The sequence below is a fragment of the Pelobates fuscus genome, chromosome 2, assembly GCF_036172605.1.
Source record: "Pelobates fuscus isolate aPelFus1 chromosome 2, aPelFus1.pri, whole genome shotgun sequence".
NCBI lineage: Eukaryota > Metazoa > Chordata > Amphibia > Anura > Pelobatidae > Pelobates > Pelobates fuscus.
Genome location: NC_086318.1, coordinates 136,836,748 through 136,864,239, shown reverse-complemented (window position 1 = coordinate 136,864,239; position 27,492 = coordinate 136,836,748). Strand labels below are relative to the sequence as shown.

The window sequence follows — 27,492 nt, the reverse complement described above, 5'->3', positions numbered from 1 at the left end:
TGCCTGTTGGTGGCCAATCGGTGAATGCCATCTTATTTGGGATTTTATTTTTCTCATAGCACTAACACCTTAAAAAATAAATTTAATAGATTTCCCCCCCCCCCCCAAATTGATGTATAATTCAGATAGCTCTATTAGCCTGGTTTGGAAACACAAAACCTATTTTAATAGATCTGTGAAAACGTTGGGGCAAGCCACAGTTCGTTCCTCAATAATAACAAACATAATGACCTACCTTTTTGTTTATTTATTTATTTTTAACTCTTGCTTAAGTTCCGGTATAGTCACCCCCGACTTTGTGTTGATTCACAGGTGTAGGAACCTCATATTATGCTGTTGCCGTGGTCCAAAAGAGCTCCAATATTACCCTAAATAGCATGAAAGGTGCCAAGTCTTGTCACACAGGAATCGAAAGGACGGCAGGATGGAAAGTGCCTCTGGGATACCTCATTGATACAGGGCGTATGTCTGTTATGGGATGCAATGTACAAAGAGGTAAAGAATAGACAGATGCATATTCTTGTTGTTATGTTACCTGGTGGTTCCAGGTGTAATTGCGGTGCTTGTTGTGATGCGTCACTCTTAACCTACGTCAATGTTGGAGCTAGACAACTTAACTCCTATTACTTTTCTTCCTTACTGCATCAATTTTGACGCAAGTCAACATGCTCATAATGTGTCAAATCAGTGCTGAAATTGCCGTGAGGCTGCCTACTGGTGTTGCCTCATGTTGGTCCAGTGATAAGATTTACCCATGACAACCCTCTTCTATAACTTTATGTTGGTTCAGCTTCAGATTGATGCAAGACAACCTGTCTCTAGTGTTAATAATAACACGGACCAAACGCAATGTCCATACCAGCTTTATTGCTGAAAATATTGCAAGCATGGGCATGTGCACACTCATACCTGTGAGTGCATCTTCAGGTATGACTGTGTCAGTATGCCTGTCGTTGTGTAAGTGGCTATTTATGGGGGAGAGTGAATAAGTGACCAGTTTGTTTACTAGTGAATCTCAGGGCCATCCCGTCTATTGGCAGTAATGGGGCCATGGCTCCAGGTGTCACTTTTACAGGGGCGGAATTTTGCCATCCTGTAAGTGCCTGCTGTGCACTGGCGTTGCCATGGTATCTAGTGATTACCGATATATATATGTAGTTCTAGGCCCTGCTACGTTTTCCGGTGGAGAGGGGGCCCAGAAGTCTAATGCTCTCCACCTTCAGCTTCATGTCTTCTGTTCTAGCAAAACCGCAAGAGCGTTGCCGTGGGTTGCCATCGCAACACTCAGACAAGCATTATGTTCTCCTCTAGCAAAACGCGAGAGTGTACGGCAACCTGCAGCAACACTCACTCGGCTTGCAAGAGGAGAAGACATGAAGCTGCAGGAGAGAAAGAGCATACTTCTGGGCTCCTTTTCCACAGGACTGGACCACCAGGGAAACAAGTGTCCCCCTCCATGACCGCAGGTAAGAGGCAGGGAGGGGGAAATACACTTAATCATACATTTTTTTTAAAAACTGATCACCCCTCCCAGCCCCACTACACACACTACGTGCACTACACATAGACACTGCATACACTACGTGCACTACACATAGACACTGCATACACTACGTGCACTACACATAGACACTGCATATACTACATGCACTACACACAGACACTGCATACATTACACACACTGCACACACTGCACACACTGCATCCACTACAAACACTCTCTGGATCCACTTCACACAGTCGCTTCATCTACTACACTTCACACAATACACAAACACCGACACTGCACACACAACACTGCATCAACTACACAAATAGACAATGCACCCACTACACAAATAGACAATGCACTGCAGCCACTATACATACACGAACACTGCACCCACAACATAACATCCACTACACAGACACTGCACCCACTACACAAATGCAGACACTGCATCCACTACACGCACACACACGCTGTATCCACTATACACATGCATACAATGCATTCACTATACACACTGCATACAATACACACACACACTGCATCTCCTGGATGTGCATGAGGTTTGGGGGCGGGGGGAGGGGGTGCAGCATTTAATCCTTGTCTTGGGCCAGTCCTGGGTTCATTGCGTTAAAACAAAATCAGAATGATACTGTCTCTACACTGAACTTGTTCAATGTAAAGATATATATGTGCATTAGAACTGGTTAGTAAGTTTCAGACCTGGTGAGTACCCTAGGATATGCCATTTTGTAGCCCTGCCTACTATATGTGAATGTGTATATGTATGATTGAATGTTTATCTGTGAGTGTTTCTGTATGTTTCTGTGAGTGTGTATTTATATGCATCTGTGAGAATGTCTGCATGTATATATATATTTATATATGTATATGTTTCTGAGTGTGTGTATTTGTGTGTGTCTTCATGTAGATATCCATGAATGTGTAATAAATGTTGTCTGTGTTTATGTATATGTAAATTTTGGATTAAGAAGCAATTTGGAAGTATTTGGCATTCATATGTTCATAAAAGCCTTGGTACATAAGATAAATAATGGCAAAAAATGTTCAGCACGGGAAAAGTAATTTGCAGAGAGATGGATGTGCAAAATCTAATATTTCAGGTAATTTGCCTATAATCAGGCTATGCAAATAATGTTGTGTTTCACTTACAAATAATTCTGGTAATCCTGTGTTTTTTTTTTTCTTTTCAATGCAAAGAAATCCATCCCAATTGAATAGTAACTTTCATTGTTAGGCCATGGTTATATAAAAATAGCCGAGATTCCCCTGTCCAGTCTAGTTAATTTCTGCTACGTATGCGTGACATTTTTCTACTACACATATTGTGCTATCTTGCTGTTTGACTATGGCTATTTGGTTATATTGTTTTTGCTGAGACTTTCAATCAGTCAATGACCGGTTTACAGTTGGGAGTCCAGACTGTCGAACTGCATCGTTACTTAGATGTCCTCTAACTGCACCTTGTAAATTTAATACACCCTTATTTGGGACTCAATCAGGTTGACATGCATTAAATCAATGTATTAACAGTCTGTCAATGTAACCTAGTAACTAAATGTTGACTGATGCATATACTTTCTTTGTCTTTAGCTGTGAGCAATTTTTTCTCCAAAAGCTGTGTTCCTGGTGTTGTCAATGCAAGCTTCCCATCTCTATGTGAACTCTGTATAGGAGATGGCAATGGACATAATGTGTGCCAACTGGACAGCCGAGAGCAGTACTATGATTACAGTGGGGCTTTCAGGTATCCAATGGTAACATGGATCCCTGCATTATCTGCAATGAAAGGCCTAATATGATGTCTGCCCTGAGTGGGCCTGGTCGGGGAGGATGAGCATTCTTACCAGGCTGACACACTCCCTATCCAAGCAGGATTGCCCATTTTAGCATGACCTGTACACATGTTGAGGCTACCTCACTCCCGGCTCTGGCTGTGAGGTGGCCAGATCACAAGATCTTCCAGCCAGTGTTAATTCCGTCGACTAACAATTTCCGCCAGATTTTAGTCAACTAAAATGTTTGAGATTTAGTCGACTAAAAATATTCAATTCAGATGACTAAAATATGACTAAAACGAAAATGGCTTTTTAGTCAAAAGACTATGACAAAAACTAAATTGAAATTTGCCATCAAAATTAACACTGGCAGGTAAGACACATGGGGGAAAGAGAATAGTAAATGAGACACATGGGAGCCTTAGGGAATGAGACACATGGGGGACTGAGGAGATTGAGACACATGGGGGCTGGTGGATTGAGACACATAGGAGTGTCACAATGCCCTCTCACCAGGGACCTTGTTCACCAACTCACTCTCCACCATACCACCAGGAATTCAGTTGAGATTGCCCTTCATAGGATTACCGGGGAGATCAGCCCCCATCTGCCAAAAAGTAAGCAGGGTGGGGGGGGCAACTTCTTTGCACAGACTTACACACAACACTCGACCAGCACACACAGGCACACTCAGCCTCTCCCCTCCATATACAGCCTCCAGTCTTCTCTGCACACACACAACCCTCAGTATCCCCCCACACACATACTACACTCAACGACCACATACACAACATTTACAGATCAGAGCCCAGGGCTCAAGGAAGGGACCTTAATCTGGCATTCTAGCTAGGACTCTGAGCAACCTTAATCCGCTTCTGCCACCCCCATTATTGGGAGGTAGGTATTAGTATGTTACTGTGGGTATGACATTTTGCATTTACTGTTAAAACAGAAACACTATTCATCCTCTACAAATAGTCTCTCTCTTTCTAGGTGTCTGGCAGAATCGAAGGGAGATGTAGCTTTTGTGAAGCACAGTACAGTATTCGACAATTCTGATGGTAAGTAATAATTCCCTTTGCCGCAATGGATGACAAAGGTGGGCAAATAATATTAAAGATAGCTGTAAAAAAAACTATGCCTCATAATTAACTTTTCAATTTAAGGCCTCAAATGCATCCTCTCAGCAAATCCCAGTCAAAAATTATTGTTTTCTTTTAATTTTAAATTTAAAAATTTCAGTTGGACTTAATGCCCTCTGAAATTCTAGAAGTCAAACCTGATAAATGAGTTAGCTGTTCGAGAAAAATAATATATATGCTAATATATATTACCGTATGTATGTATACAGAAACACATTTATAACCTGTTTTCACCCTGTTAGTCATTTAAAAAGATATAAAATTAAAGCCTGTGGGGATCAATATGAACCCCACATTAGAATAAGGAAGGTTTTACATTTCCCCCATTCCTCACTCACAATATAGTGAAGGCATGTCTGCTAAACAGTGAGCTGCCCGTGGCTGCTCACTGTGTTAATACACAAGCGACTTGGCACCTTTTCTTGCCCAGTTGCTTTTAACTTACAAGGGGATCTGATTTGGGCATTGAGTGGGGGCTTTAGATTAGAGAATGGATGTACTTGTCCATCTAGGGACAAATGACTTGGCATGCAATGAGGTTTCAGATGTAAAGAAAGTTTTTTGTGTTTTTGCCAATGATATACGGCAGGTTTCTTCCACGCTGTCATTCTCTGAAGTTCTGTCTGTGCATAACACTCAGAATGACAGGCGGATGCGAATTAGGGACTTTAACTTGTGGCTTGGTGAATGGTATCAGAAGCAAGGATTTGGCTTTATTTCTCACGGTAGCTCTGTTTGTAATGGAAATAAACTGTACAAAAAAGATGGTTTGCATCTTTCTCAAAAGGGAACAAATTTTCTCAGTGAGCAGTTCAGAGATTTTGCTAGGATGTATTTAAACTAGGAGGGGGGTAGGGGAGGGGGGGCAAAAGGGTGATAAAACATCAATCCAATTGCCACCCAAAACAAGTACAGAAGGTGCCTGTAGCAAGTGTGTTAAAAATGATAAGCTTAGAGTCATGTCTACAAATGCTCGCAGTTTAGGGAATAAGATCCATGAACTTGTGGCAATAATGGCAACTGATAATGTAGATTTAGTCGCTGTTACTGAGACATGGTATAATGAGAAAAATGACTGGGACATAGCAATACCAGGGTACTCTTTATATAGAAAAGACAGGGAAGGCAAGAAAGGGGGAGGAGTGGCCCTGTATGTGGAGGATAGCATAAAATCTAGCCTAATAAAAGTTAGTGAGGCAAACATATAGTCCGTTTGGGTTACGTTAGAATTTGGTAATCACACAGCAACTCGTGTAGGTGTGATTTATAGGCCCCCAGGACAAACAGAAGAGTTAGATAATCTACTAGTTGAGGAAATAGCTAATGAAGGAGGAAGTTATCATCATGGGTGACTTTTATCTTCCTGATGTGAATTGGAAAACAAAAATAGCTGCTTGTGCCAGGAGCACACATATTCTAAACTCCCTACTGGGATTGTCTCTAAAACAAATCGTTGAGGAGCCAACTCGTAAAGAGGCCATACTAGATTTAGTGTTAACAAATGGAGATTTGGTATCAGATATTACTGTAGGTTAAAGTTTAGGATCCAGTGATCATCAGTCAGTGTGGTTTAATACAAGAACAGTGACTGAGTCACACCACACAAAAAAAAGTTTTAGACTTTAAAATAACAGACTTTTCTAAAATTAGAATATGTGTAAAGGAGTCATTATCAGACTGGAGCAATTTAAATGGAGTCCAAGAGAAATGGGATTATTAAAAGTTGAACTGCTGAAGGCAACAGAAAATTGCATTAGGCTTGTCAGTATAAGCAAAAAATTCAAAAAAACACTGTGGTACTCCTCAAATGTGGCCAAAATAGTAAAAAACTAAAAGTTAGCATTTAGTAATTATAAAAAAAACTAGAGTGAGGAAGACAGAATGATCTATAAGATTAGGCAGAAAGAGACTAAGCAAGTTATAAAAGCTCCCAAATCACACACAGAAGAGAAAATAGCACAGTCAGTAAAAAAAAGGGGACAAAACATTTTTTAGATACATAAATGAGAAAAGGAAAGTAAACAAGGGTTAGTTAGATTAAAAACAAAAGAAGGAAGGTATGTAGAAGAGGATAAAGGTCTAGCTGACCTATTTGTGTACACTATTTACAGATGAAAATGAAGGAAAGGGACCTCAGTTAGTAAAAAGGACAAATGATTTATTTATTACATGTGAGTTTACAGAGGAAGAGGTTCTATTTCAACTGTCAAAAGTAAAGACAAATAAGTCAATGGCACCTGATGGAATACGCCCAAAGTTATTAAAATAGCACATGGATTTCAAGCTCAGAGACAACATGGGTTTACTTCATTGAGATCATGCCAAACTAATCTTATTGATTTTTTTGATTGAGTAACTAAAATAATAGATCGGGGTGGTGCAGTAGACATTGCTTACCTAGATTTCAGTAAGGCTTTTGAAACTGTTGCACATAGAAATCTTATCAATAAACTGCAATCTTTGAGTTTGGATTCCAATATTGTTGAATGGGTAAGGCAGTGGCTGAGTGACAGGCAACAGAGGGTTGTAGTCAATGGAGTATATTCAAAGCATGGTCTGGTTACCAGTGGGGTACCTCAGGGATCTGTACTTGGACCCATTCTCTTTAATATTTTTATTAGTGATATTGCAGAAGGTCTTGATGGTAAGGTATGTCTTTTTGCTGATGATACGAAGATATGTAACAGGGTTGATGTTCCAGGAGGGATAAGCCAAATGGCAAATTATTTAGGTAAACTAGAAAAATGGTCAGAACTGTGGCAGCTGACATTTAATGTGGATAAGTGCAAGATAATGCATCTTGGACATAAAAACCCAAGGGCAGAGTATAGAATATTTGATAGAGTCCTAACCTCAACATTTAAGGAAAGGGATTTAGAGGTAAACCTGCTGTCTTTGACATTGTTGATCATGGCCTCCTTCTCTTAACCCTTCAATATCTTGGTCTCTGTGACACAGCCCTCTCATGTTTCTCCTCCTATCTCTCCCAACACTCCTTTAGTGTCTCTTTTTCCAACAGCACCTCCTCTCCTCATCCTCTCTCAGTCAGAGTCCCTCAAGATTCAGTTCTTGGTCCCCTTTTGTTCTCTCTCTATACTGTCTCTTTTGGCAAACTCATTCATTAATTTGGATTCCACTACCACATGTACGCTGACGACACCCAGGTATATCTCTCCACCCTGACCTCTCCCCTGCTGTCCTATAACGTGTCACCAATTGCCTTTCTTCTATCTTTGATTGGATGTCCTCCCGCTTTCTGAAACTCAATCTCTCTAAAACGGAGTTTCTTTTTTTTCCTCCTCATAACACTGATTCTCCTCCTTCACTCGCCCTGCAGGTTGATGGTACCTGCCTCACCCCATCATTTCAAGCTCGCTGTTTTGGTGTCACTTTATCCTGGCCTTACTTTTGCGCGTCATGTTCAGTCTGTTGCTAAAACCTGTCAATTCCAACTTAAAAATATTGCCTGCATATGCCCCTTTCTTACACAAGATGCTGCCAAGGAGCTTTTTCATGCTCTAGTAATCTCTTGCATCAGACACCAAGCTATAGGGATATCTTACGACTCATGATCATCAGGGTTATGAAAGACCCCAGCATTTGAACAGGGGTATCTGACCTCATCTCTGTGACTGTTCCTAGGGACCCCAGAGGGCCTGACAACAACTCCACCTGCCTAGATGACTCTCCTCATCACCCTGGGTAGAAACATGGCTAAATAATATCAGGCTCCACAGCCTACCAGAGACCAAAGACTCTCCGTCTCAACTCCGAACCCACCTACAGAACAAAATTCAACAACATGGTGGGCCAAGAACACCAGAGCCTAATTGTAAGGGCACCCCTCACCCTCAGGCCCCAAAACCACCCTGAAGCTCCCTATCGGGACGTTATTTGTTGTCTTGTCCACTACAAAGGCACCATCCATCAAATTTGAGGAACCACTATCCAGCTTTACCAGGATTTATCCCTTAGTCTACCAACGTGTCATGATACCCCTAACAATGGCACTGCTTAGTCAACGCAATAAATACCGGTGATCCATTCACATGCAGACGTTGCGGTATCTTCAATTAGGTGCATGACAAACTTACTGTGGAAATTTTTGTTGAAATTGTATTATATACACCCAAAAAAGAACTGCAGTTTGAGTTCCATACAAAATAATGGATTGTACGTTATTATAACCTTTGTTCTTTAAACTTGTCAGTCAGCATAAAAAAACATAAAGATAGAAGAAAAACAAAAGAAAAAGAAAAACATACAAACAAACAAACATATTTGACATGTATTTTTACAAGCCTTTTGAACTATAAATAGACTTGTGTTAATGTTAAAGGAATGTTCACAGCACAATGACCACTAAAGCATACTGCAGATTTTGGTCATGGTGACAGGAATCTCCTAGTGTCACACCATTGTAAGTAGTCTAATTGTTTGTTTCCGGGTGTGCCGAATGCTGCTTTCTGCCTCCACAACATCCTATGAAAGTTCTCTATCCGGTGCAGGCTGACACTCTCAGCCAATGAGCTGGGCTTAGCTCAGGAGATCTCAGGGAAGCTTCTGTTTAAGCACTTCTAGCTCTCCACAGAAAGTAGGAGGAGAGCAGCACTCTCTGTGGATCCCAGGTAAGAAGCCAAACTGTTCTAAAACGGTTTGACTACTTACAATGTGTGTATGTGTGTGCATCAATAAGTGTATGAGCATGGCAGTGTATGTCTGGGAATGTGAGTGTATAGTATTGTAAATCTATGGGTGAATTTTTGTGTCTGGCTATGCGGATTTGTGTCTGAAAATGTACGTCTCTGTGTTTGAGATTGAGAATTTGTAACTCTCAAAGTGTGTTTGGCAGAGTGCATTTTTGTATGCATATGTCTGGAATAAACATGGGTATTTGGGGTAGAATTGCCACATCACATTGATTTGTAAATACAGCATCATTTGAATTAGTACAATTAAAGAAAGCAGAACAACCCACATGGTATAACGGTATAATATTAATGCACTATATATATATCTAAACATTTCTGTGTTAGGCAAAAATCCAGCTGGATGGGCAAAAGACATAGTATCTGCTGACTACCAGCTCTTGTGTCGAGATGGGACACGAGCAGAAGTCAGTGAGTGGAGACGATGTAACCTAGCTAAGGTTCCTGCTCGTGCTGTTGTGACACGACCTGATGTGGATAGCTCTGTTATATACAATATTCTCCATGAAGGACAGGTGAGTGTTGATTTCTTGGTTACCTTTTAAAACATACATATACACACACACGAACATACACTGCGCAGCCACAACATTAAAACCCTACCGTTGGTTATTACCACTGTGCTAACCAGTTCCGATGGACCACCTCACCAGTGCCCCTCAAGTGTCTTTGGTCCTTGGGCACCTCAATAATATGAGAATAACATGAACCAAGACAGTCATGCTGGCTCGGATGTTGTCTGGATTAACAAGATCCCCCTCAGATACAAGGGCAATCTGATAGCAAAAATCAAAGACAGTATGACAGCTGCAAATAATGAGGCACCAGCATCACAGAGACCAATAGGTTCAAATATGTCACTGCATCAGTGGTCCTCCAAATGCATGACTACAAAATCAGGCTGAAAGAGAAACAAGGTCCACCATGGAGACTAAGACTGGAAACAAGATATAAAGAAGTTGTAAGCAGGATTAACTTCACAGATCAAGCATGTGTCCATACTAGAGGTACTGGATTTAGCTAGGCAAAGCACTGGCTACCAGACGGAGTAGATACAGATACTGAGCAGATATACCAGAGAAGTAGAGCTAAGAATAAATACCCTCTTGACCTGTGTGTATGCACAGCTGCAAGGTAACCACATGTCCACCCAAGACCATCCCAGAGAAGAAACTAAATATGAAACATCACATAACACCAAGACCCAGTTGCTACTAGACATGAAAACAGACCATTGCATGCTCCCAGAACAGGAACCAGTCACCATCACTGTTTGATCATAGCCCACATGAAGAGTTGGTCAGCTTCAGTACCAGAAATAATAAAGAAATTAACAATGCTGCATGAACAGCACAAATGAACAAACTACTAGGAATAGGCTCCCATCCTGACTGGCTAACACAGCAGAACAATCCTGGTCATCAAGAACCCTCACAAAGTGAACAACACTATCTAACTACCAACCAATTACCTGTCACCCCCGCAACATGGAAGGTCCTGTCATGTATCACAGCCTCCAATGGGAATACTCAAAAGGGGATTGGAAACAACATGAGAGGATCAAAACACCAAGTACTGGTAGACCAAGCAGTCACACAGGATTCTAAGACCAAGCTACAAGAATGACATGGGTAATGGAATGCCTGGCTCTATCCAAGGTCAACAAGACATTAAGAACCTTCATCAAGAACTTATGGGCAAATTAAAACAACTCTAGAAGCCAATTGTGGTACCTGGGGGTATAAAAAATCCATAAGGAAGAGGCAAGGAGGATAGCAACATCCAAGTACCTCCAGATAGTCAGACAGATCCTAAAGTCCCAGCTATGCTTTACCAGTTATAAGGTAGCCAGGTGGAATAATAACCGGGCCAAGAGAAGAGTTAGTCACCATGGATGTCAAGACCTAGAAACTTTTCACTCATGAATGGAAAATTCCACCCAAAATACAGCACCCATAAACGCTACACCATCTAGAAGGGAGGAGGTTGGGGCTTGATGAGTGTCAAATCCACAGTCCTGGATGTAACACAGAGCATCCACAAGTACATCACAAAGATAGATGATGCAGAAAAAGATAAGACGAACATCTCCATGGTGTGTACCACCAGCAGATAGTGGATGTGGCGGCTCACATGCTAAAACCCTACCAGTGGTTGGAAAATGCAGGACTGAAAGACAACACTGAGGCACTAATCATAGCAGCACATTTGTGGTTGGTATTTAATTCAGATTGTTTTAAAAGTGCCTATATAGGCCAATGTGTAAATTCAGCATCACATGCACACAGTCAGACACGCAATCAGATGCACACAGTTATACACATATACTGTCAAATACAGGCACATGCACACAGTCCCAGACACATAGTCACACATCGTTACAGAAAGAAAGTACACACACAGTAACAGGAAAACAGTAACACGCACAGGTATACATTCACACACAATCACAGGCAAATAGTCACTTACACATTCTCATATACACACACACACTTACAGACAAACAGTCACACATTCACAGTTCACACTTACAAACAGTCACAGACAGACAGTCACATTCACAGTAACAGGCAGACAGTCACACAGCTTCCAATTCAAGATCTAAATGTTCATAGCAGTTCACACATACAGTTACAGACAGACAGTCTTTTCACAGGGTTTCACTTGGAAGTTGCAATATGGATAATGCAATAAAATTTATCAATTCAAAATAAATGTGGTCAAAGTTAAAACTCGATTCTTTATTTTTGCATAATCGAAAGCAGCGATAACACACAGTGACGGTAAGCATCATCGACCACCACATGTGTAGGGTGAACAGGTTAATAAACCAGCATGCCTTAATTTACATATTTTTGATTAACTCTCAGTGACATAAAGGTGACCAGTGGTTAACTAAGTCTGCTGCCTCCTGAGACCTTAAACTTGAGAAAGTTCCACCAAATCACAAATAGCATTTTTGATTGAACCTTGCTGTAATGCCAATTATTTCGCCATCGGGCTTTCATAAATCCTTTATGTAGTATATTTTATTTTTTTATGGTATCACCTAGCATAAGTTTAATATGATATAATTGCATCTAATCTCCACTTGGTATTGCAGCAAAGATTTAAAGATGGCTCCACCTTCAAGATGTTTGACTCATCAACCTATGGTGGATCAAACCTGCTTTTCAAGGACTCCACATTAGAACTCAGGCCCATCTTCAGTCAGACATATCAGGCATGGCTTGGTGATGAGTTTCTGCAGGCAATGTGGGGAATCAACTGTAACCCAGACAGTAAGGCAGTCAAGTGTCACTCTAAAAATGTTATTTTTTTATGAAGTACTTACCGTCCTGTTATTTATGATTTGACAATATTGTATCTTTATAACTTGAAATGTATATATTATTTCTGTACAATTGTTTGTACAATATCTCCTGTGTCCTTTCTCTATTATACGCAATCATTTGACACCACGTGGGAACGTTTTTAAACCAAGTAACTACATGATTTATCACTAAACAACAAAATGTTATGAGTTGAAAATAGAGTTATAAGTTTCAGGCCGCCAAATTAAATATAAATATTTATACCTCAATTTATCTTGAGATTATTTTTTTCAGGTGGTTGAATCTGGCCAATGTTTTGTAACTCAGCTGCCTACTTATCTCACTCTATGTTAAGTGAAAAATCCCATATTCCAGTTAATAGACTATATATCTCTTTCCGCCAATGGTTTATTTTGAAGTTGTCTAAATAACGAACATCCTGGATATATCAAGTGGAGCCTTTTGTTTTATGATAAATAATAAATATAGCATTGTGCTTTTTTTCCCAATAAAAAACCTTCTATGTAACAGATTCACTATAATATAATGAAAATGTGCCTTGATAATTTTCATATATCTTTTCAACTTGAAGGGGCTTTATTTGATTAAAACTTTGATTAAATATTGCATTTTTTTTTTTTAGTAATCTGACATATTTATATATTGTATATTTTTTCTCTTTTATTATGCTTAATAATTTAGAACTTCCCAAAATGCTGCGTTGGTGCACCATATCCACCTCAGAAATATGGAAGTGTGCCGATATGGGCAGTGCCTTTTTGAACATGACTTTGTCTCCATACATCCAATGTGTTTCTGCTGAAAGTCCAGAAGACTGTATGAAAATGATACAGGTATGATACAGGTCAGAATTCAGTAATTCAAATCACTAACCCCTTATTAGACCTGGCACACTGATAAAACCATGTTTTGTTTCTTTGTGTGTTTTCCTTTTAGAAAAAAGAAATAGATGCTGTAACACTGGATGGAGGAGACATTTACAAGGCTGGAAAGACGTATAATTTGGTACCAGCTGCCGGGGAAAGTTATCTTGGTAAAAATGTCTCTATCTGTCCCTGTTTGGCCACTAGTAATATTGAATTATAGGATGTGGGATGATGTCGATAAAATTACAAGAATGAAGAAAAAGCAAACTGGCTAGGTTCAAATGAGGGCAGAGAACCTTTCCATGGATAGTAAAAGGTGAAGATTGATACGTTCAGTGGACATAGCTAGCACAGTTGCAATTCATCCCTCTAAAGCTTAAGCTCTGACTTGGAGATTTGTTTCATTTAGGCTATTGTGGTTTAAAATTTGAAATTCACTTTGAATTTATGGCAATTTCCATTTAATGAATAAACCTGTGAAAGTTGAATACTCCCAGCAATAACTGTATGTAGAATGGTTACTATTAGTCAGTTATGACATTGTCTTCCAATGTTGTATATATATATACCTTGAAAATGTTTAAGCTGAAAATATTTATGTTGAAAAAAAATGGGTATTGGGGGCACACCCAGAACATGCATTCAGTTCCACCAGATTGCAATATTGTGTTAAGCCCACCACTACAGAGCAATACCCCAAAGTGGTAAATATTTATGTTGACCATTTGACAATGCTGTTGTGTACACAAATCATGTTCATTCTGGATTTTCGGTCTGTTTCTTTTGGCTTACAATGAGCTACTAGAGTTCTCTAGACAATGAGAGCCATTCATATGTTTTATGGTACGTCTGGAATGTGAGAATCTCTCCTTCTTTGGTTCACTGAACTTATCAATCTTCACCTTTTCCTATCCATGAAAAGGAATGAACCTCACATTTTTCTGGGATAATACCTCACATGATCCTGAATCCACACTTTACCACAAGTCTTTCCCATGCAAAACGTATGACAATAGAGAGAGGAGAAGGGTTGCTATGGAATCTTCTGCATTGTTTTTTTTTTTTTTTTTTTTTTTTTTTTTTTTATTTAATTCTTTATTTTTGTAGTGCATATGACGGTAACATACAAGCACATGGTACCCCAAAGGCAATCCACGTGTATATTGCAAAACAAAGATTACATAGTATAGAGAGCATTGGGGTGTAGTAGTACTGTGCACTATTTTTTATATATATGTGATCACGCTTAAATCATGCTGAGTAGGTATTGTATAGATTGCGATTCTATGAGATATCAAGAAAATATACAGGAAGATAGCTTTGCGTTAGATTTATACGGTTACGTGCAGGTAATAAGCTTATTTTAGGTAAGTACATGCTTAGGTATGAACGATTTATTTTCACCCCTTACTCCCCTTAGCCACACATGGATGCAGTAGGTAACGCTCGAGAGATATACTGTCAAGCCCTAGCCGCTGATAGCTATACATGAATACAGAAAATACTTAAAATACAGTAAGGCAGGTAGCATTTCGTTATATTTACACTAGGGAGGGTAAGGACTATTCAGATCATGCTTAGAAGGTCCCTTTGTGTCTGGAAAGTCCTGCCTTCTGTGGAGTCAATTTGGTCTCCCTGTTGTCTGGTTTTCAGCTCGCGTTGCGGCTGCTGTGGGCTGGCTAGCCGGTGCTGCATGGGGTGCTTTGCGACATCGGATTTTCTGGGCTTGGACCCCGGAGTGTCCAAGTGGTGATGTGGTGCAGAGTGAGGGCTGATATGCTCTGCTGGACTGGTGGTTGCAGGCTTGGTGCGTTGTGCCCTTTTTCCCGCCACTGGTTGCTGATCCCTCTCCTTACCGGAGCTGAGAGCCTGAGGAGGGATCCACGAGGTAAGTGTCCCAGTATGGTGCCTTTTTGCAGGTACACGGCTGGAGTCTATGGGTGTTTGATCCTGCAGCGCTATGGAGCCGCGTTGGATGCGGCGGTCGTGGGGTAGTTCTCTCCTGCCGAGATCTTGAGGTTAAGTGTGTTCCCCGCCATTTTAAGATCTGGCAGTACTGCAAGGCCTCCGTCCCATTCGTGGCGGTCAGGGTGCCAGGGTTTCAGGGTGAGGACCGGGATCACCCCCCCGGTCCAGGGGGGGGGGGGAACAGGGCCGGTTCCTCGAGGGCCCAGGCCCCCGGCTGGGTACCATTCGGCGGGATAGCGGGGCAGCGGCCGTCCGCTCCGCTCACCGCTCGAGTAGGCCTCAATTTCAGCCTCGAAGATTACCCTCCCAGGGGACTAAAACTCAGCGAGCTAGCCTCTCCCTGGGTCCCGGGCACTATGCCCATCGAGGGCCGCCACTGCCGGTCGGAATATGTGGCCAAAACTGCAGATTAATCGCTGAAAAGCTCATGTTTTGCTGGAGCTGGTCTGTCTTGCGACCGTCCAGCTCGGCGTCCGGCCCCGCCCCTCTTCTGCATTGTTTTTAATGCCTCATTGTGATGATATGACTCTTTTTTGGCATACCTAGTATATTCTCTTTTTCCTACATTTCTTCCTTTCCTGCGTTTATTCTTTTTGTTTAGAGCCACATTGTGTTGTTTTTGTGTTCTTCTCATGCAGATGGTTTTACTGGGATTCTCTTAAGTATGGGGATATCACTGGGTGGACAAAAGTATTTATTTTATTCCAAATAGTCTTTCCCATCTCAGGTAGCAGCTTCTATTTATGCACGCATTGCCAGGGTTAAAAAACACCTGGGGCCTCGAGCCCAAAAATAATTTGGTGACCCATTGCTAAAGCCTCACACCTGGTCCCTCTCCAAAAACCCACTCCTGGCTCCTCCCCAATTCTACCACTTAACACGCCTCTTGGCATACTCTGTGCTACTTACAGACAGACTCCTGACTCTAATATTAAATCTTCCAGGAATGCTAGCTCTGCTTATGGCTTTAGTGGAAAGACTTGGTAGCGATGAGTCCTGGGAGCAAACGTATGTGTTCTGATTTTTGGGACACAGACTTTAAAAGAGAGTCTCGGTTTACATTAAGCAGCAATGGGTGGGGAGATATGTAGATATTGAGGTGAGAAAGAACAATTAAGAAAAATAGCAGAGAAGAAAACAATTGAGTTGTTTTGATATGAGGCAATGGTAGAGATCAGATAGGTGAGAGTTATAAAGGGTGGACATAAATTAACAAGATTATGAGTGCAATAATTCTAACACTAACAAAAACAAACGTTTCTAAAGTACTACCTATGTTTATTTTTAAAAAAAAATAATGAAATGATAACTTTTATCTTGTTCTTTGCTCTATTACTCAATTAAATAAAACTTACAATGTTCAGATTTTATCCTGTAAAATTTTTCAGTATTTACTAGCCAACTCATCCCCTTTTAAGGAACTGCTTTGGTTATGATTCATTTTATCTGTTCACATTGTGTTAACTTTCTGTCCGTTACATTGTTTGAGGTACCACATTGCGTTACCTCCAAAGAGTAGTTTCTCCCTCACAACATTCTGGATCTATTGTTTGATTACCCTCTTTGATTATATACAATCAGTTTTGGAAGATCTCTCTTGACCTTCACTAATTTCAACTGTGAGACAGATTTGTACTTTTTATCTGGTATATTGACTTGTCTATATTTATATTTTCTTTTGGAATTTCTGTCATCCTAGCTTTTCAGATTGTAAACCAACAAGTATTCATGCACCTGAGAGTTACAACTGGGTGGGAGGGGACGTGATTGAATTATTTCATCTATTGTATTGCCTTAGGGGACACAAAATATATATCCCATCAGTCGAGTGCCCACTACTGGCTTACAGGGAAGTAAATGCATACAATACATTGGTAAATGGAATACGTAACATATTCCTTGTGTTTGTTTCTTACACCAATGGCTTTATGATCTATATGTAGACCTCCCTCCTAAACATGTCAACCATGATAAATTAAAACATTTAATATAAATGAAACAAACCTTTTGTTTTCTTTTATTAGACAGCAGCATTGCTGACAGTTACTATGCAGTAGCTGTGGTCCATAAAAACCCATCTGATGCCTTTACCATCAATGAATTGAAAGGCAGGAAATCCTGCCATACAGGCTATGAACGCACAGCTGGGTGGAATGTACCTGTAGGGACCCTGGTAAAAAATGGGTTCATCAGGCCAGAAGGCTGTAATATTGCTAAAGGTGGGTATTTGTTCCATGAGCATCAAGTACATTTTACATCAATGGAGACGTGCATATGTGGAAATAGGCAGCAAGCTATATGCAAATAGGTCATAACAACAATAATATATAACACAAAATTATATATATAACAAATATGAATAACTCTTATATGGGATCTCTAAATACGCAGTCCCGCATAAGGAAACCAAATTAGGGAGCTATCAAGCAGCTAAAATATCTAAACTGTTTAAAAAAAAAAAAAAAAGGCCAAATTGCGCATGCATGAATTTTGTCCATGTTTGTTCATATTGTTAGTGTTGTACAATTAATTATTTTACTTATTTAATCATGTTGTGTATATGTTTGGAGATTAGGGAGTTTACTATGGTAATGGGCCACAAACCAACCATATTTAGTATTTAGCAGATCAGGTCAAATAAATCATGTGCACTTTTAAATCCAGTACCATTTCAGAGTCACTCACACAACAACATATCTTGAACATTTCCTTTTGAGAGCATTATTTTGAATGCCTACCAACACTGCCGTCAATGACATTTGACTCTGAAAGGCTATCTGACCTATATACAAAATGTATTATGAATGTTTTTTTTCCCTTTTACTTCACAGCTGTTGCTGATTTTTTCTCTTCAAGCTGTGTGCCTGGCATTGACCAGAAAAGTTTCCCTAAGCTCTGTCAACTGTGCAAAAATAAATGTGAAAGCAGTGAAAGTGAGCCATATTTTGGATATTCTGGGGCCTTTAGGTAGGTCAGACACATTGGTGTACAATGGCTTCATCTCATAATATATTTCTTTGCTCACTATCATAGCATTAGAAGCAAATTTACACAGTGTGATTATAAACAAACTTAGAGAGGTACTCATGGTCTAAAAACATTACAATTAAATAGACTTAGACAGCCTTAGTTTAAGTAGTGTAGCTCTATGTTTCCTGCTGGTATATGCAAGTAAGTTTTGAGCCCTTCTGAGACTGTAGATTAAGGCAGTTTGATCTTAATATAAACACATTTATTAATTGAATTAATTTATTGGTGTTCATGTATGTGCATTCTTTATTTATTATCCCAGAATCCTGAAAATTAAAACGTGATTGAAAAAAAATTCAATAAATATTATACCATAAATTTATTTAATATTGAATGTAATATTACTAAGACCTGAGCTTAATGTGATCCTTTAGTCACCAGAACCACTACAGCTTAATGTAGCAGTCCTGGAGTCTATAGCTTGTTCCTGGCTTTTTAATGTAAACACTTCACATTAATGCCTAGCAACACCTCTAGTGACAGTTGGAAAAAAAGTGAGTTTAATCACCTTTTAAAATTGATTCAAGGGGACCAGGGACCTAAATAGCGTGTTTATAGTGTTCCTTTAAGGAATAAACCACAGATATAACCTTGGAACACGACAGAGGTCGAGGAATTGAGCGTAAACTTCTCTTTTTCTTATGAGCGTGTCTAAGGTTGACAAAAGTTGGAACTTCCACCATCAAATTTTTTTCAACTCCCACAGTCGTCACTAGTTGTCTAACAGACCTCTGTGTTTTACTTTCTCAGCCTCTGTCAGATGAATTGGCAGGAGTTGAACATAGAAAACACAAGGCAAGTGGTTGCAGCTGCAAGGGAGAGCTTCAATTAAGGGAATCTTACCTTCTCCCCAGGCTGCTGCACACCTAGCGGGCATATGATGTGACAGAGCCACTTCAATACTCAGTGTATTACTACGTACTCAGCATTAACCCTGGAACATTAGGGATATCTGTTAATCTAATAACCTTTGTTACTGTGTGATGTATTTCAGGTGTTTGGCTGAGAGAGCAGGAGAAGTGGCATTCGTTAAACATTCAACTGTTTTTGAAAACACAGATGGTATTTCTGTTAATTTTTCACGTATTTGTCATATAATGGGAATCCATAACATATATGTAAAGGATAGAGGTCAATAATTGTATTACTATATATTAAACATCTACTGAACATTTACTGTAACTCATTGGAACTGTCCCATTTAATCACCAAATGGAGCAGAGATCATAATTATTGCAACTTTTTAGCATCAGAAGTTAATGTAGCCAAAATATGTTTTATGTCTGGAAGAACCAGACATTACCTTACAAATTACCTTCGATAGCTCAGCTGGTAGAGCGGAGGACTGTAGTTGGTATACGGTAAAAATTCCTTAGGTCGCTGGTTCAATTCTGTCTCGAAGGACATGTGCTTTTTTTTTTTTTTAAGCGCTACGGAATCTGTTGGCGCTATATAAATTGCAATAATAATAATAACCATTTTGTGCTCTATTTCTATACTTTTTGTCACTGTTATTTGATGCTTGTTCTGGTACATTTTGACTGCAAGTAAACAACTCATCTGTTTAAAATTAAAAAGCAAAAAGTTCTAACATTGCACAAGAAGCATTAGAGAAGCATTGGGACACATGGTGTATGTACCATTAGTGCTTATCTGTGAGAAGTACTTACTTCCCCTTTGCACTTCAGTTCAATATGAATGAGACAGAAAACCCTCCCAGCTGTGAAGCAAAGGGGATTTATACCAGTGCCTATTTATCTTAATTTTTTTTATAATATAAGCCAAAGGTGAGAAATGATTTAAATTTAGAATTTGAATATGCATTGTGCTTGATAAACCCTGTACATTTCCAGTACTTGTTATATTCTTTGTAAATAAAACTTATTTTACTAATAAATTAGGTTTGGCACTCTTCACTCCCTCTTCTAGTTGAGGAGTGACTCTGAATTATCATGAATGACTTTCTAGTATCCTGCTTTCAGAGTGCACTCATCTTTCTTAGACTTGCATGAACACGGCTATTTTCCACTGTTCTCTTGCTAAAGTGGATGTCACTAATGTTAACAAGCATAAATAACAGATCCCATAGAGATAGCTAGTTACTTAGCAATATTAAAGACGGGTGCAACATTTTATTGCTAGCAACTTTGTCTCCAAATTTAGAAATCTTCAACAACGGGGGAACAGACCAAGTAAACAAGTAGATACTCCTTATACATGATTTAGAAAACGCTTGATTGACTCCTTCACACAAAGCCAAATGTCTTCCTCTATTAACACATATAAAAAGTGAGATCCCCAGTACCCAAGTAATACTGGGTAGTGACCTAACAAGTGGTCCCTACCCCTTTCTAATCCATGGGTTGCTGGATGAAGAGAATCAATTATAACGGGGTCCAGGAGATGACCAGTCTCTTGGAACCATTTGTAGCCCTGAAAAAAAAGTTTTTCGTTGCCATGGGACATGGAGATGCCAAGTATCCAGGTTCCAAAATTAATCCATAGCTTCAGGCTCCTAGCAGTGGTTCAGGCCTGGCTGCCTGGCGCAGAAAAGTCTCGATATCTCGAGATCCAAGGCTTGGATTGGCGCGCTGTTTTTTTTGTTTTCCTCCCCATTGGCAATGGGGTATTCGGAGTTGTAAGCCTGGCTTGTGGGACAAGTAAGGGTGGCTGGTTTCCTGCTTGTTTGTGCAGAGCTTCAGCTTTGTACGTCTGACTCGGAAGGTCACTTGCTCTGCCCCACAGTTGTCAGTATTTTGTAGCTGCAAATATCTATTGGCTGTTGGTAGAAACATTAGTTTATTACCAGATATTTAAAACATTACCTGCCTTTATTAGTTTAATAGGCAGATATTTAGCAAATTAGCTGTATAAGGTTTAGTGAATATTAACTTAGCTACATGTAATCATACGTGGACTTTGACTGTTCTCTAAGTAAAATAATTCATTTGATGGACTTTGATTCATTGCAGAATTCTTCAATTTAAAACATTTGTTCAATGCCAAATTATCAATAAATCTGTTTCATAGAACATTTCAATATTTTAAAATATAATTTTATCCTTTAAGGAAAAAACACAGAGGATTGGGCAAAAAATTTAGAATCCAGTAAATTCCAGTTACTGTGTCCCAATGGAGCCCGCGCAGAAGTGACTCAATTTGCAGACTGCAATTGGGCCCAAGTTCCAGCTCACGCTGTGATGGTACATGCAGACACCAATATTCATGCCGTTTTTGGCTTACTGGACCATGCACAGGTGAGACTTCTTAACACTAATCATTGGGAGGGTTGCAAGAATCATCAGGATGGAGGGATGATAGCCATAATTTACCTGTATTATTTAATAACTGACAAGATCGTTGAGATATGCATCTCTCCCTATACTGACGACATGGTTGGCATTTTATTTGTAAACCAATGGAGATTGCACACACTTAACTTGTTTGGATTTAGAATGCACAGGAGTTTATTTTGGGATATTTTGCATAGGTAGTATTTTGATAATTAGCCTAATTTTGATCATTAGCCTAATTTTGCTGACTGCCTAGAACCAGGCATATTTTTATGTCAATCATGATTTATTAACATTTGTATTATCTTATGGAAAGTGTATGGTCTGAAAAGGTGGAAAGTTTTAATGGAAACCAATGGAATCACTAGATACTTTGGGAGATATTTGTCATAATTACATGATCTAAAAATTGGGGCAAACTTTCTTAAATGTCTCCAATTTCCTTGGTGATTTTTATCTGTATAATTTTGCACCAATTTTCAGAATACAACACTTTGATAAATCTCTTCTATAGTCTCTAAAAATTTTGGACATATGTAATCTAAAAATAAAAAAAAATAATAATTAACAAAAGTAACACCCTTTTAATTTAGCATTGCTTGTTCTAAACAATGAGGAATCACCATGGAAATTGAATGTCTTTCATGATTTAGCTTTTTGCACTCAGAATATCACCTATTTGTTTAGGCAGTTGCAGTTGTCTGTACTATGAATTAATTCAGTATTCCATTTTGGCAGGTTTCATTGTAATTACCAACCTTAACCACTTAAGGACCACATGGTGGTTTATCCTGTCATGCAGTGAAGTGCTTTAATGCCCATTTATGTGCATAGAGCATCATGCAATAAAAGTACCAGCAGGGTTAAAACTAGTGATGTCGCGAACACAAAATTTTCGGTTCGCGAACCGGCGAACCGGGCGAACCGCCATTGACTTCAATGGGCAGGCGAATTTTAAAACCCACAGGGACTCTTTCTGGCCACAAAAGTGATGGAAAAGTTGTTTCAAGGGGACTAACACCTGGACGGTGGCATGCTGGAGGGGGATCCATGGCAAAACTCCCATGGAAAATTACACAGTTGATGCAGAGTCTGGTTTTAATCCATAAAGGGCATAAATCACCTAACATTCCTAAATCACAATGGATATGGATTGACACCTGACATATGACATATTGACACCTTGACATATGGATTGACACCTGTCCTCAGAGACCCTGATACACACTGACACAGAGCAGAATAGGGACTGTTCACCCTACATAGGGTCACTTGGTAGGTATGGATTGACACCTGTCCTCAGAGACCATGATACACACTGACACAGAGCAGAATAGAGACTGTTCCCCCTACATAGGGTCACTTGGCAGATATGGATTGACACCTGTCCTCAGAGCCCCTGATACACACTGACACAGAGCAGAATAGAGACTGTTCCCCCTACATAGGGTCACTTGGCAGATATGGATTGACACCTGTCCTCAGAGACCATGCAACACACTGACACAGAGCAGAATAGAGACTGTTCCCCCTACATAGGGTCACTTGGCAGATATGGATTGACACCTGTCCTCAGAGACCATGATACACACTGACACAGAGCAGAATAGAGACTGTTCCCCCTACATAGGGTCACTTGGCAGATATGGATTGACACCTGTCCTCAGAGACCATGATACACACTGACACAGAGCAGAATAGAGACTGTTCCCCCTACATAGGGTCACTTGGCAGATATGGTTTGACACCTGTCCTCAGAGACCATGATACACACTGACACAGAGCAGAATAGAGACTGTTCCCCCTACATAGGGTCACTTGGCAGATATGGATTGACACCTGTCCTAAGGATCCCTGATACACACTGACACAGAGCAGAATAGGGACTGTTCCCCCTACATAGGGTCACTTGGCAGATATGGATTGACACCAGTCCTCAGAGCCCCTGATACACACTGACACAGAGCAGAATAGAGACTGTTCCCCCTACATAGGGTCACTTGGCAGATATGGATTGACACCTGTCCTCAGAGACCTAATTGTGTAATAATGGTAATACTATTACCAATTATATAATATTGGCAGGGGCAAGGAAATTCCCTCTAAATAGATGGGTATAGGCAGAGAGTATGGAGACCGGAGTGATAAAGTGTCAATAAGGTGATATAACGTTAAATGTATCACAGACACACAGCCACCCTTTCTCTTAGCTAGTTTCCAGAAATGCTGGATAGGTAGAAGGGCTATAAAGACTCAGAGAGGTCTAAGAAGAATCATCTAAACCATGATACACACTGACACAGAGCAGAATAGAGACTGTTCCCCCTACATAGGGTCACTTGGCAGATATGGATTGACACCTGTCCTCAGAGACCATGATACACACTGACACAGAGCAGAATAGAGACTGTTCCCCCTACATAGGGTCACTTGGCAGATATGGTTTGACACCTGTCCTCAGAGACCATGATACACACTGACACAGAGCAGAATAGAGACTGTTCCCCCTACATAGGGTCACTTGGCAGATATGGATTGACACCTGTCCTAAGGATCCCTGATACACACTGACACAGAGCAGAATAGGGACTGTTCCCCCTACATAGGGTCACTTGGCAGATATGGATTGACACCTGTCCTCAGAGACCTAATTGTGTAATAATGGTAATACTATTACCAATTATATAATATTGGCAGGGGCAAGGAAATTCCCTCTAAATAGATGGGTATAGGCAGAGAGTATGGAGACCGGAGTGATAAAGTGTCAATAAGGTGATATAACGTTAAATGTATCACAGACACACAGCCACCCTTTCTCTTAGCTAGTTTCCAGAAATGCTGGATAGGTAGAAGGGCTATAAAGACTCAGAGAGGTCTAAGAAGAATCATCTAAACTAGCCCTAATCTCCTTAAACACCTTCAAGAGTGTTCTAAGCTAAAGCTCAATCTAAACGTTTGGATGACTGCCTGATTTCCCATCACAGATGCTGGCTAGGAATAACAGTGTGCAAGACAAAGAGTGGGTCTAAGTGCCCATAGTGCAGTAAAGTGTCCCTAGTGAAGTGAAAAAGAGAATAACGAGCTGGCGCCCAAGAGAATAATGAGCTGGCGCCCTATCAGGGGACGTGTATATGGCATCGATTTTAGGAACCGGGAGATGAAAAAAGTTGCTTGGTCGGTCCTCCTACTTCAAATTTGGGGCACTGCACGTGCAATCTAATGTGCCACCAGATAGGAGTGGTGTGTTAAGTAGTACTATTCCTATCAGTTTAATCCCTGTCATGTGCCTTTTTTTTGGTTTGGTTTTTGAAGCCACAGTGCAGCACCAGAGGGCCAAAAAATTAGGCATGTACACATGCCTGAAAAATTACGTATTGTTGCAGCGGCCATAAAAATTGATGTTTGTTTCCCAGGCAGAAAGTGCCCTAAAACATTGCGGCTTTAACCGTAGTTGGTGGTGGATAAGTCACGCAAGTCAACCGGCATTCAGAGCTAAAATACAGCAGCGTGTGGACCATTTTTAGCCCAAGGCAGCTCATCTCATCAGGCCTTTTTTAGTCGAATGTATCGCCCACTGTCAGTCCCTTCGGGATCCATCCCTCATTCATCTTAATCAAGGTGAGGTAATCTAGACTTTTTTGACCTAGGCGACTTCTCTTCTCAGTGACAATACCTCCTGCTGCACTGAAGGTCCTTTCTGACAGGACACTTGAAGCGGGGCAGGCCAGAAGTTCTATCGCAAATTGGGATAGCTCAGGCCACAGGTCAAGCCTGCACACCCTGTAGTCAAGGGGTTCATGGCTTCTCAGAGTGTCGATATCTGCAGTTAAGGCGAGGTAGTCTGCCACCTGTCGGTCGAGTCGTTCTCTGAGGGTGGATCCCGAAGGGCTGTGGCAATGCGAAGGACTTAAAAAGCTCCGCATGTCCTCCATCAACAACACGTCTTTAAAGCGTCCTGTCCTTGCCGGCGTGGTCATGGGAGGAGGAGGATGACTTTCACCTCTTCCCCTGTTAGATTCCCGTTGTGCTGTGACATCACCCTTATACGCTGTGTAAAGGATACTTTTTAATTTATTTTGCCAATGCTGCATCCTTTCCGACTTGTTGTAATTCGGTAACATTTCCGCCACTTTCTGCTTATACCAGGGGTCTAGTAGCGTGGACACCCAGTACAGGTCGTTCTCCTTCAGCCTTTTTATACGAGGGTCCCTCAACAGGCACGACAGCATGAAAGACCCCATTTGCACAAGGTTGGATGCCGAGCTACTCATTTCCCGTTCCTCCTCCTCAGTGATATCAATGAAGGTATGTTCTTCCCCCCAGCCACGTACAACACCACGGGTACCAGATAGGTGACAACGAGCACCCTGGGATGCCTGTTGTGGTTGGTCTTCCTCCTCCTCCTCAAAGCCACATTCCTCCTCTGACTCCTCTTCCTCACAATCCTCTTCCAGCGTTGCCGCAGGTCCAGCAAGCGATGCTGATAAGGCTGGTTCTGGTGGTGATGGTGACCACAACTCTTCCTCTTCACGCTCATCTACGGCCTGATCCAGCACTCTTCACAGGGCACGCTCCAGGAAGAAAACAAATGATATGATGTCGCTGATGGTGCCTTCGGTGCGACTGACTAGGTTTGTCACCTCCTCAAAAGGACGCATGAGCCTACAGGCATTGCGCATGAGCGTCCAGTAACGTGGCAAAAAATTCCCAGCTCCCCAGAGGCTGTCCTAGCACCCCGGTCATACAAATATTCATTAACGGCTTTTTCTTGTTGGAGCAGGCGGTCGAACATTAGGAGTGTTGAATTCCAACGTGTCGGGCTGTCGCAAATCAAGCGTTGTACGATCAGATTACACACATGTGCCATGCACGGCACATGTGTCAACTTGCCCAACTTCAATGCCGCCAACAAATTTGTTCCGTTGTCACAAACCACTTTGCCGATATCCAGTTGCTGCGGAGTCAGCCACATTTCCACCTGTGCATTCAGGGCGGACAGGAGTGCTTGTCTGGTGTGACTCTCTGCTTTCAAGCAAGTCAAACCCAAGACGGCGTGACACTGCCGTATCCGGGATGTGGAATAGTACCTGGGGAGCTGGGGGTGTGCCGTTGATGTGGAGCAAGACGAAGCAGCAGAAGAGGACTTAGCCGAGGAGGTTATGGAAGAGGATGGAGTAGAGGAGGTGGCAGCAGGCCTGCCTGCAAGTCGTGGCGGTGTCACCAACTCCTCTGCAGAGCCACGCTTGGCAGCCGTCAGCAGGTTTACCCAATGCGCAGTGTAGGTGATATACCTGCCCTGACCATGCTTTGCAGACCAGGTATCAGTGGTCAAATGGACCCTTGCCCCAACACTGTGTGCCAGACATGCCATTACTTCCTTTTGCACAATCGAGTACAGGCTGGGAATTGCCTTTCGTGCAAAGAAATTTCGTCCGGGTACCTTCCACTGCGGTATCCCAATAGCCACAAATTTTTTGAACGCCTCAGACTCCACCAGCTTGTATGGTAAAAGCTGTCAGGCTAATAGTTCAGACAAGCCAGCTGTCAGACACTGGGCAAGGGGGTGACTTTCTGACATTGGCTTCTTACGCTCAAACATGTCCTTGACAGACACCTGACTGTGGGCAGATGAGCGGGAACTGCTCAAGGCAAGAGACGGAGTGGCGGATGGTTGAGAGGGGGCAAGGAGGACAGCAGTGGTTGACGTGGCTGAAGATGCTGTACCAGGAGGAGGATGGCGGCTTTGAGTTTGTGTGCTGCTTGTACTCATGTGTTGATCCCATAGGCGTTTGTGATGTGCGATCATGTGCCTACGCAAAGCAGTTGTACCTAGGTGGGTGTTGGACTTCCCACGACTCAGC

The 27,492-nt window shown here is 41.2% G+C and overlaps 1 protein-coding gene across 1 annotated transcript in view; it reads left to right on the top strand.

Moving 5' to 3' along the window:
• MELTF (melanotransferrin) overlaps positions 1-27,492 on the top strand; it is an 80,409-nt gene that overhangs the window by 43,946 nt on the left and 8,971 nt on the right. The window contains exons 4-14 of the mRNA XM_063442730.1: positions 313-495; positions 3,104-3,257; positions 4,282-4,349; positions 9,467-9,654; positions 12,243-12,420; positions 13,156-13,307; positions 13,411-13,507; positions 17,333-17,527; positions 18,140-18,275; positions 19,333-19,400; positions 21,408-21,595. Of these exons, the coding sequence (XP_063298800.1) occupies positions 313-495; positions 3,104-3,257; positions 4,282-4,349; positions 9,467-9,654; positions 12,243-12,420; positions 13,156-13,307; positions 13,411-13,507; positions 17,333-17,527; positions 18,140-18,275; positions 19,333-19,400; positions 21,408-21,595 (1,607 nt within the window). The remainder of the gene's footprint in view (positions 1-312; positions 496-3,103; positions 3,258-4,281; positions 4,350-9,466; positions 9,655-12,242; positions 12,421-13,155; positions 13,308-13,410; positions 13,508-17,332; positions 17,528-18,139; positions 18,276-19,332; positions 19,401-21,407; positions 21,596-27,492) is intronic.